Source organism: Atta cephalotes, assembly GCF_000143395.1.
Source record: "Atta cephalotes unplaced genomic scaffold scaffold00022, whole genome shotgun sequence".
In the NCBI taxonomy this organism is placed as follows: domain Eukaryota; kingdom Metazoa; phylum Arthropoda; class Insecta; order Hymenoptera; family Formicidae; genus Atta; species Atta cephalotes.
In genome coordinates this window covers 1,475,884-1,487,020 of record NW_012130086.1, presented here as the reverse complement: position 1 = coordinate 1,487,020, position 11,137 = coordinate 1,475,884, and the positions used below count along the sequence as shown (strand labels likewise).

The 11,137-nt window shown below is 29.5% G+C and overlaps 2 protein-coding genes across 2 annotated transcripts in view; one reads left to right on the top strand and one right to left on the bottom strand.

Annotated features, from left to right (window-relative positions):
- Positions 1-2,555: 2,555 nt before the first annotated feature.
- LOC105619523 (m7GpppX diphosphatase) lies at positions 2,556-3,882 on the bottom strand. The gene is made up of 4 exons (XM_012201041.1): positions 3,510-3,882; positions 3,285-3,430; positions 2,843-3,179; positions 2,556-2,746 (listed from the first exon to the last, which is right to left on the bottom strand). Exons 1-4 carry the CDS (start codon positions 3,880-3,882, stop codon positions 2,556-2,558), a joined length of 1,047 nt encoding a protein of 348 aa, XP_012056431.1.
- Positions 3,883-8,710: 4,828 nt separating this feature from the next.
- Positions 8,711-11,137, top strand: part of LOC105619681 (UTP--glucose-1-phosphate uridylyltransferase) — a 10,892-nt gene continuing 8,465 nt past the window's right edge. The window contains exon 1 of the mRNA XM_012201199.1: positions 8,711-8,734. Coding sequence (XP_012056589.1) covers positions 8,711-8,734 — 24 coding nt within the window. The remainder of the gene's footprint in view (positions 8,735-11,137) is intronic.

Genomic DNA, 11,137 nt, shown 5'->3' with positions numbered 1-11,137 from the left:
TCGTCGTCGTGTCGGTCGGTCGGTACGTCGTCGGTGTGTGTGTGTGTGTGATGTGTGTGTGTGTGTGTGTGTGTGTATATATATATATATATATATATATGTATATATATATATATAAAACATAAATAAGGCAGTGAGTTTAAAAAGAAAAATCATAAGAATCTGGCTAAGAGAACTTTTACGATTATAATTTTACGATTGATCGTAAAACTCACCAAGTATGAATCAGATATATACGACACTATCATACATGCGTTTCTACCGTTAATTCGTAACCAAGCTTTGAGAAATCCTGTTTCGAACGATGGCACTTCTAGCCAATACCACAATAATCTTATATTTATAATGATCCTTCTGCATATTTTCTGTCTATCGGTCATACATAATATATTTAACTTTTGTTTTCATATTAAAATACATGCTTTATAAATTTTCCTTTCATCCTTTCGAGATCATACTTCTAATTTCCTATTATAAATATAATTGTATGTATGTAAATATAACAAAACATTGAGATTCCTCTTCTTGCAATATCCTAATATTACGAATTAGAAGAGAGAGATACGATTTATAACAACTTAGTTATATAGAAATCCATACTGTTCTGCCTTTTTCTCTCATTTCTGTTGTTACCAAAAAAAAAAAGGGAAAATTCTAAAACCGTATAAAATAAATAAAATTGTTTGCTGGGAAAGAAACATGCGCACATCTAAGAATTATTTTTTTATTATTTTCGAATATACAAATATTCAAATGATATATAATTCAAATGATATATAATTATGCAAGATTTCTAAAACATAAGGAAGCAGAGAGATTATCGATGATATTAATAATGGATAATTTTATTGTATATCATGCTACAAATAATCTCCACAGCAATATTTATTAAAATAAACATTGTAAAAACTGATGTATATTGCATATAGTTTATACATCAATAACTACAGTGATATTAAAATTCTTTCTAGTGCACTGTGATATGATTAATGACATTGTATTTTTATTTGTTGTACGATTTTATTCGATGCATGTTTACAAATATTAAACTTTCTTTTCCTCGGTGATTAAAAACAAGAAGAGGAATTTCCATGATTTATGTGAATCGTTTATATTGATGCTGACACTGGCGACACCATCCGACATTTTTGATTTTTTTTAATAAACGTTATTTTTAATGAAAATAAACGAGTTCTTGTAGATTTGGTTGTAGAAACAACAGTTAAACTTGTTATTTCTACTAGAAATCAATCTTGTGAGTAACATCGATTCGATCGATAATCCCTTTTTTATAAATAAAAATAAAAAAATAAAATGCATTCAATGTAAGCAACTACAGAGCAATATAAAAAGCAAGCATAGCTGACAATATCATACAGAACGCAGCAATATAAAATTTAATTTTCACACATTTTATGTTACGATCAAAGCACAATTATACTTACAGGTTCCTATTATATTGAATATATAGTATTGAAAACGATGGTTTTTACTTTGCTCTTAGATACAAAAGTGAATGATTATCGCAAATCTAAAGAAATCTGTATTACGCAACGCGATTGTGACCAAATTTTTAATAAATCAAGAAAGCATACACAGATATATGTACGTACGTATGTATATGTATATAAGTTTCTTTTCTCATGTTCCAGAAATACTTTACTCTCTACTAAATGTGTCAATGCATCGTATACAAATACAATCGAATAAAAAGGTTTAAAAGCGACAAGAGAAATTATAAGTAATGAAATATATTTATTGTTTTCGCCCTTACCAATCTATATTACATTACATCTTATACAATCTATTTTTATGTAAATTTTTCTCGTGTTAATGTAATAAAAGGTTATCTACAATGAGAGCAATATGGTGCAGTAAGCCATAAGAAATCAATTAATCACAATTAAATGTGAAGTCAATTTCTTACTAATCAATTTCTTATTAGTTTACTGTATAATATTACCCCTATTATAGATGAACACAACATTTGATTTTGGAATTATGTATTATGTTTTATCATGTCAATTTTTAATCATCTTTGATTTTCAAAATTTGTTTCTTCATTGCAGTTATATTGCAACAGAACTGAGAAATTATATAATTTTTTTTATTTAAATGAATAACGCGCATACTTTGTTTTTATTTAAATTCAATAAATGGTTATAATAAAAATATATAAAAACTTAAAATTTTATGATAATTGAATGTAAAATAAATTTTTTTTCAAAATAAATACTGTCGTATTTTTTTTTATTCATTTATGTAAAATATATGTGCCTCTCTTTTTAAGAAATGATTGTGTAAAAAATAAGTATTCTTCAGTCTTACATCTTATTTACTGTTTTTAACTATAAGTAATTTAAGATATGATTCTAATATATTTTATTCATACGAAGATGATGCTATTTCTACAGAAAACGTTTCTGATTAATAACATTGCATGTTTTGTGATTGTCTTTTCGTATTTTTAAACAGTAAACAGAATATATATCAATTTCTTATTGAATACAAACGTAAAATATAACTTACGTTTTCTCGAAGTAAAGCAGTCTTATTTACACTATATTTACAGTCTCTTGTGTTTTACACATTGATGTTTGTAAAACTCCATGCGATTTAAACTTTTCATAAAGTGGACTTCCTTTAAACACGACATACGAAAGTATTGCTTTCATGTAATAATCCGACATTAGTTCCAAATTTCTTATAACTGTTGATAAAAGATGCGCTTTTTCCACATATATTCCTACATGAAAAAATAATATACTGTAAGTTAAAATATCCATTCTAAAATTACTCATAAAATAATATATACATATCTGTTATTTTTATAATCCTCTACCTGGTGCCTCAAACATAAGATAGCAGAAATGCACATGTAGATAATAGTATGATGGCTGATAATGGAAATATATTCTGAGCTGAGACACAGGTATGTTAAACTTTTTACTAATCGCTGCCGTTCCAGCATCTCGTATATTTTTTAATAAAGGAAGATGAGACCCATTCAACTCTCGCAATGATCTTATTTTTTTAAATGGCAATGCCAATAACTTCAATGTATCCATCTGTCTATCCCATTTAAAATCTGTTACTAATACAAAACCATTATCCCTGTCAGGGTCCTCGTAAATAATACTTTCTTGTTCAGCTTTATGCTCCAAAATATTAGTAATCCACTGAAAAAGAGAAAGAAACAATATAGAAATAAAATATGCTTTCTATTTAAATAATCTTCAAAATTATGTCAAATCAATGTCAAATTAATTTTAAATAAACTATACCTCCAAACTCAGACTCATTGACTCAATGTAAGGGAGAGTGACCTGCTGATAAAGTTCATAGGTTTCATCTATCACATACAATTCTTGTCTTTTATATTTATCGATGTGTGTTTGAGAAGCAGGGTATATCACAGTCACGTGTAAACCTTGAAAAATAAAATTTATTACTTTATAAAATAACAACTAATCCATTAAAATACATGAAAAATCGATAGATTAATATACCATTATTTTCCTTGGTTGGAAAACAATTGTAATTTTTATAGACATCATTGGTGAATATCTTTCGAAAGATCGTCTTTCCATCAAAGAAATCTTTCTCCAAGACCATCTTGTCATGAGGAAAACTCTTTTGCTCGAGCAGAACGACTGCCTGGCCCTCACGATTCTCGAATGTCCCTTCCATGCATATCAACTTTCGAGCACAGTTATTCTGCAACACTCTAGTCACTTTGAAATCTGATAGATTCAGTTCTGTCTCACTCGTGTCATTCTCGTCAAAATTTTTCTCAATTACGTCGCTGCTTCCGTCATCCAATTTGATTTTCTTCACTGGTGAATAATCTCCGTCGTTTGTGCTTGCACATTTCTCCGCCATACTTGTTACTTTATTATAAAAAAAATCTAAAAATAGAATGAAGAACTGTATTAGATGCGAGACATTGACGTAAATATTAGTCTTTTGCAGTAATATAGAAAGATTAAGATATGTAAGTTTTTCTTTACACTATCGTTGTATATGCAAAAAGCTTTTTACCAATGATCGTAAGAAAATCCGCTATTCCTTTTTTTTCTCTTATAAATCCTTCTTTTGGTACAGTGATTTAATAAATACTTGTTATTGTTCAATCTTTGTTACAATTTTCTTAATCGTGAATGAGATTAGATAGACCGATAGATAAAATTGGCAGGTATTGCGATGATTCTGCTCGACAAGACTTTGCACGTGCTTCTCTTAATAAAATTTCCATAAATGAACCGATGTAAACACTGGTAAGCACAATAATCGATTATCAATAATAGAAGTCGGAAGAAGTTGGAGGAACGAGAAATAATAATCATAATAACTAGGCCGGTATACGACCTATGAGAATGCAATCTGTAGATATGAACAGAGAAACAATTCCCTTTAGGTTTGTTCTTTGTATATATTGAACACTATTTTTCACTTTTCTCTCTTTCTCTTCAATGAATTACTATCTATTTTAAACGCAAAAAAAAAAATACTAAATAATGTTGATCAAAAATTTGTTTCCTCTAGCTTCCATTTCTTCCTATTTCATAGGTCTGTTCTTTTTAATTGAATATTTTTTAAAGTTCAGTGCATATTCTTTTTTTTCTCTAATGTGAAAAGAAAAAAGTCTGTTTTTTTGGCTGAACTCCTGCACAGTTTCTTTTTTTCCTTTTATAATTTGTTCCTTTTTCCCCTCAATATAAAAAGAAAAAAAGGTTTCTTCTTTTCAATTTAATTTCTTGCATAGTTCTTTATTTTTCTCTACAATGTGAAAAGAAAAACGAGAAAATGAATTTAAAGTTCTATAATAGAGCCGGTATTCATAGTCGGATCTATTAAGAAAATCAACCAACTAGAGTCCTTTATTTTACAAAGAAGGAAATAAAGGACTTTGATTAGTTCATTTTCTTATACCTCATGTGTTATGCAAGAGTCTGTGTTGTCCACTTATATTTATGACTTTCTAGCGTTTTCTCTTGGCTGCACTATCGTTCATTAGTGCAACACTCATAGCTCCGGTACACTAATGCGATGTTCGTTGCACGCGACACGCGATATCCAATGACAATATACCTTTAGAAGAGAATAGAATGAGAATATCAGTAAAGCTGTACACTCATTGGATATCGCGCGAACATCGCATTAGTGTGCCGGAGCCATGAGTGTTGCACTAATGGGCGATAGTGCAGCTAAGAGAAAACGCTATAAAAAAAAAATAAAGTCATAAATATAAGACATGGAACGCGGTACGCGATACGCGATACAGAAATGAACTAGGTAACTATAGAAATCGCGCAAACCGTGGCGTTTGTTTTTTTTCTCTTCTATTACACGTAGCGCGCTAAAGGACTCCGTATAATAAAAAGAACAGAGAATAAGAATTTCATGTAAAATACACAATTTCTGAGAGGTTGAAATTCTTAAGGCTTCTGCACATTGGACGCGAAAATGTTTGCCGCGCGGCAAAATGTGATGCAATAGCCAATAAGATTACAGCTCCTAACATGTTCATTGGTTACCGCGTCTCATTTTGTCGCTATATCCAATGAGTACATACAACTTTACCGATATTTTCATTCTAAAGATTTATTTTCATTGGATATCGCGTTGGTGTGCCGAGCCATAAACGGTACGAGCTAGTAACAAATAAATTTTAATATGAATTTTTTTAAATATATTAACTTATTTCTATGCTAAACACGCTTAAATATTCATATATAATTATATATGAAATATATCCATACATATTCATACATCCTCTATTATTATCTAAAATTACTTTTTAGTATAATAAAACTAATAATAATAATGTGAAAATATAAAAAATAATTGAAGGGATAATTTTCGCATTATTTGTTTTAGAACAAAACAAGTTCGAAAAAATGTAAAAAAAATTGCTCATACATAATTTTATATATAATTATACATAAAAATTTTTTTTCATTTCATTAAACTTGATTTTTTTCTAAAACAAATAGTACGAAAATCATCTTTTTAATTATTTTTAATGTTTTCACATCACTATTATTATTTCTATTACACTAAAAAATAATTTTATAAAAGAAAAAAGGATATATGAACATGTATGGACATATTCCATATATAATTGTATATATTTATGAATATTCATGCGTGTTTATGTATATTCATGCAAAAAAAATTGTCCGAGTACGTGTTTCGCGAGAAAAATTTGAGACTTTTTTTCGTAAAGTTATTTACGCTTGTAAGTTGTTATATCGTCGAAACAATTTATAATCGTACAAAAAAAAAATATAATGGAGACCGATTTTAAAAATCTTAAATTGTTCTATGAATTATAGGTTACTTTACTTTATCATTTTCATATAAATAAATTATTTTCTCTATTTGTTTATAATTTTTATTAACATTTTTCATCATCAACTCACTAATTAAAAAATTTTATTGGGAGTACAAATTAGTTCGGTCCGTTCAAAAATGTATTTATTTCAAAACAAAATGAATGAACAGATCAATTAAAGTATTGTCCATCGCTGTCTACTACTTTTTTCCATCTCTCAGGCAATTTTCGAATTCCATCTCGAAAAATGACTCGTCTTTGGAGGCGATCCAATTTTGGGGCCAATTTTCGATTTCTGTGAAAGAAGTGAACCGGTGACTTGCTGCATCCTTCGGAACAATCAGTAATTAGAAGGAGCAATGTCCGGAGAATATGGCGGGTGGTGCGATAAAAACATCCCATTTGAGCATTTCCAAATATTTTTTTACGACTTTAGCGACATGAAGCCGAGTATTGTCATGAAGAAGAATAATTTTATCATGTCTTTGTTCGTATTCAGGCCGTTTTTTTCGCAATGCACAAACGAATCTATTGTAGTCGATACCGATCGCCCGTAATGGAATCGCCAGATTTCAGCAGTTCATAGTAAACAAGACCCTTTTGATCCCACCAGATACAGAGCATGATCTTCGAACCATGAATGTTCGCAAGTGAAAAATCGCCTTTCAACGTCTCTCGGTTTCAGTTTATAATTTCCTTATTTTTGAATCATTCTCATGGCTCTCAATCATACAGAAACGGCTTGTTGAGTTACCCCCAATGATTCTGCAAGCTCTTGCGTTTGACTCTGATCTTCTTCGAGTAATGCCTCTAATTCTTTGTCTTCGAATTTTTTTGGCTGTCCAGAGCGAGGCTTGTCTTCAACGCTGAAATCTCCATCCTTGAAACGTTGAAACCATTCCCTACATTTTTATCAATTGGAGTAGTGTCACCATAAACTTCGACAAGCATTCAATGGACTTCAGCCGCACTTTTCTTCCAATTAAAGCAGAAAATCAAAACCTTCCGCAAATGCTGCTTAGTTAACATAAAATTCGACATTTCAAACACAGTAAAAATCAAGGTTTTTGTACGAAACTCAAAGCGATAAACTGAATATTATTAGCAGATGTTTCTTTCTGAAACCGCCAAAATCAGCTGTCACTATGAACCATTCACAACAGCTGGAGCTATCTTTAGGGAAACGGACCGAACTTTGTACTCCCAATATAAAAATCATTATACATTTCCTTCAATTATGCGAAGTAACTCTGAAAATTTCAAAATGGAACTCGAATGAACTGTACAGTTAAAAAATTCTATGTGATGGCGCATACGTATGCGGAACCACGTCGTTACATAATAGAATTTTTTTAACTATATCCATTCGAATGTTTCATTATCAACTTAGCGATGCAGATGCGTGGATATATCGTGCGAATTTCTAGTTTGGGCGCATCGAGAAAAAGGCGATATATTTCTAATATTTTCATATAATAAAAATAAAATCTTGTTTTCAACATCTTTAATATCAAACATGTTTGATGTCAAACGATGTTATTCACACAATGTTATTCACACATTTGTTCTATATCGTTAAATAATTTCTCATAAAATTAAAAACTAGTTATATTGATATACATCTTTATGAAACTAATATTATCTGCAGTTTCTTACTCTTAAAATGTTTTTCTTTAAATTCTTTCATGCTGACGCATGACGCTCATTTTAGCGTCAAAATAGATTATGTAATAAAAATTGACGAAAATCAAGCATCAATTTTAATTACGATTTATTTTGATGCTAAAAATGAGCGTCACATAAAAAAAAGCATCTTATTTAATTACTTAATTAATTTTAACAATCACATGACTTTCTGCTTTTCTAAGTGTCGCTCGTCTTTAATTCAGTATTTCATCGGTGATATAATATTTCTACCTATAATATTCTAAAGTTTGTGTATAGTAGATAACGCGGTGAATTTTTCTTTAAAAAAGGAATTCGTTGTAATATATTTGTCTAATATATTTTGTTCTCTCTTCATTATATGCCTCATGTTTTAATTTGTTAATTTACATCAATTAAGACCGAATTTGAATATACTTGCCATGAAAAGATCGTGACGTGACGTAATCATCTCGTCGGTAAAATCAGTCATTGTAACGCTACTTACCGACCACAAGGTACGTCTGACGTCACGAGCCGGCATATTTTTGTGCTCGAGGGTATCTTACGTTCAAGGTAAAAATATGTATTCTTTCGTAATAGTTCGAAGGAATCTATACGGTGCTTAAAGTGATCAATTCGGGAGCGAGGTGTTGATTTCTGATTCGCCCTGTTGCGACCTTTGCTGCAACGTAAAGAGCATCAACCGTCTGAACAAAATCTCAAGCGATGCTGCAAGTGGACGATAGAAAGGTAAATTTCGAGCTCTCTGAAGTATCTCTCTTGTCTATATTACCCGTCATTTATCCTTCCTGTTATCGCGCGTCTCTCCACTCTTTTACATATTCTTGTGTCACATGATTGTTTCTTATTTGTTTTTTACTTATCAAGGGCAGACCTTAACAAGACTTTGACAAAGTTATAAAAAGTAGCAATGTTTCATCTGGCATCTGTTCTCCAAACAAATGACGAAGTCTTCTGATTTTCCTTGTGCTGATTTCGCTTCCGGTTACCGAATACATCCCTGTGGATTTATATTGAGGTTATGCTTTTAGCCTGGCGTTTTTAACGCAGTTGAAACTTATCTTGCGATATGTATCTCTGTTATCTTGAGATGACCTAGAACTCAAGTCCGATTCACTTATGTCCGTTTCCTATCAATGTAGTTTAATTTTAACCTTAGTTCGACTAAGTCTATCTTTTTCTAGTTCCGAGAATTAGAAAAAATAAAGAAAGTTAACTAAGATTAAAGTAATATATATTAATACGAAACGGACATTAATTAGCGATTAATTTATCGAATAATAACAATAGGATGAGTATAATGACTCAATTATTATGTAATATTATTTCCAGCGTAAGTAAATCTATTAATTTTTTATTTCTATGGAAATAAGAAAGATTAAAAACGAAAAATTTTATGATCGCAGATTTTGCTTGGAACAATTAAGGCTCGGTTCTACCAATATAAAAGCAACTTTAATTTACTGTTCATCTTTTTCTAATTCTTGTAATTATAAAAATATAGAATAAGTTAAAAATCTGGGATCGCAACTTAAACGAGTGATTCTCGTAAATTTCTCTTTTGTAAATGCAATATCGGAAGATTTTTTACACGAGATCTTATCTTTTACATTAAAAAAAACATATACAAAAGATCAAAAAACGCGCAATTCATTACAGGTTTAGTTATTTAAATCATGAGATAGCTTTAATTTTAATCGGAAAATTTTATATGACTAATGATATAATAATTATTTAAATGTTTGCAGAGATATTTTTTATAAATTTACAAGTCAATAACTTCACAAAATTATTTCACATTTTTTTTCGCGACATGCGAATCTTATCTTTGTCTGTAGGTAGGTTAGCAAATTAAAAAATAAAATAAAAATGATGTTTCAAAGGTTGTTTGACGTCGAATGTCTCATAGATTGTAAGTATTATATTAATAAAGTCATTTAAAGAGAAAACATTAGCTTACTTTCAATGGTATGTGCAAATTAGTACAAATTTAGTTATGTTAATTTTTGCCCTTATGTTGTTTTTTTAATGGCCATGCCAGTTTAAATATTAAACTGGTAGCGCCACTGCTTTCTTGAAAATGACACATGATGTAGAATTGTTTTTGGCAATGCAAAATAATACAAATTCAATCCTATTGATTTCTGATTATTTTTCTTTTTTTCTTTTATTTTGAATTAATCCTGCCAACTTAATATTAAGCTAGCACTGCCACGATTTTTTTTGAAATAGCACACGATACAAAATTATCGTAATAGTACAATTTAATACAAAACGAGTACTAAAAATTTCGATAAGTTCGATTTGATTCTGCTGATTTGGTCCTGCTAGCTTTATAGAGCTGAAAATTTTTATGTAATGTATGTATGTACATACATACACACGTACATACAAAAAATTTTTATTTTTTGCTTTAGGGAAAAAGTTAGATGATCACTCAAGTTCAACTAATTGGCCGAATCGATCGATTTCGGGACGATTTTTTTTTTTCAAGGCAGTTTTTTTTCGCATTTAATCATTGACATTACACATAATTAAGTTCGTCTTTTCAACAAATTCGCCATTTATTCCGGACTCATAGATAAAGTCGTATATTTATACAGTGTATGTATATTTATACGTTATCGTATAGATATGCATACATTGTAAAAAATAAATTAATTTTAACTTAAAGACATACAGTAGACTTTTTGAAACATGCAAAAATGTTAAAATGAACATTTTTTTGTTAATTTTAACATTTTTACATCAGAAAGCCTACTGTATGTCTTTAAATTAAAATTAACATTTTATTTTTTATAGTGTATGACTATCTTTTTCATGTACTTGAAACGCATAATACCTGATAAATAATTTATGGCACAAATTCGTTAAATATATTTTATTTATATGATGAACATTTCTCGCAATTACGAGTTAAAAACGCAAAATATGCAGAGTAATGAAAAAAAAAAAACATAAAAGAATATATAATTTTTCTCATCATTATATTATCGTTAATACGAAACGTATTGGCATGCATATATGTATCTTTTTTTTTTAAATTCGTAGTAGTGTTACAAGGTATTTAGTTTACAAACAACATACTTATATATATATATATATATATATATATATATATATATATATATA

What these genes read in the sequence shown, in the direction of transcription:
- LOC105619523 (XM_012201041.1), bottom strand. Translation starts at nt 3,882, where the DNA reads ATGGCGGAGAAATGTGCAAGCACAAACGACGGAGATTATTCACCAGTG. An exon ending in CAATGAGTCTGAGTTTGGAG is followed by an intron (nt 3,180 to 3,284) that starts GTATAGTTTATT and finishes TCTCTTTTTCAG; the next exon opens with TGGATTACTAATATTTTGGA. An exon ending in TCTTATGTTTGAGGCACCAG is followed by an intron (nt 2,747 to 2,842) that starts GTAGAGGATTAT and finishes TTTTTCATGTAG; the next exon opens with GAATATATGTGGAAAAAGCG.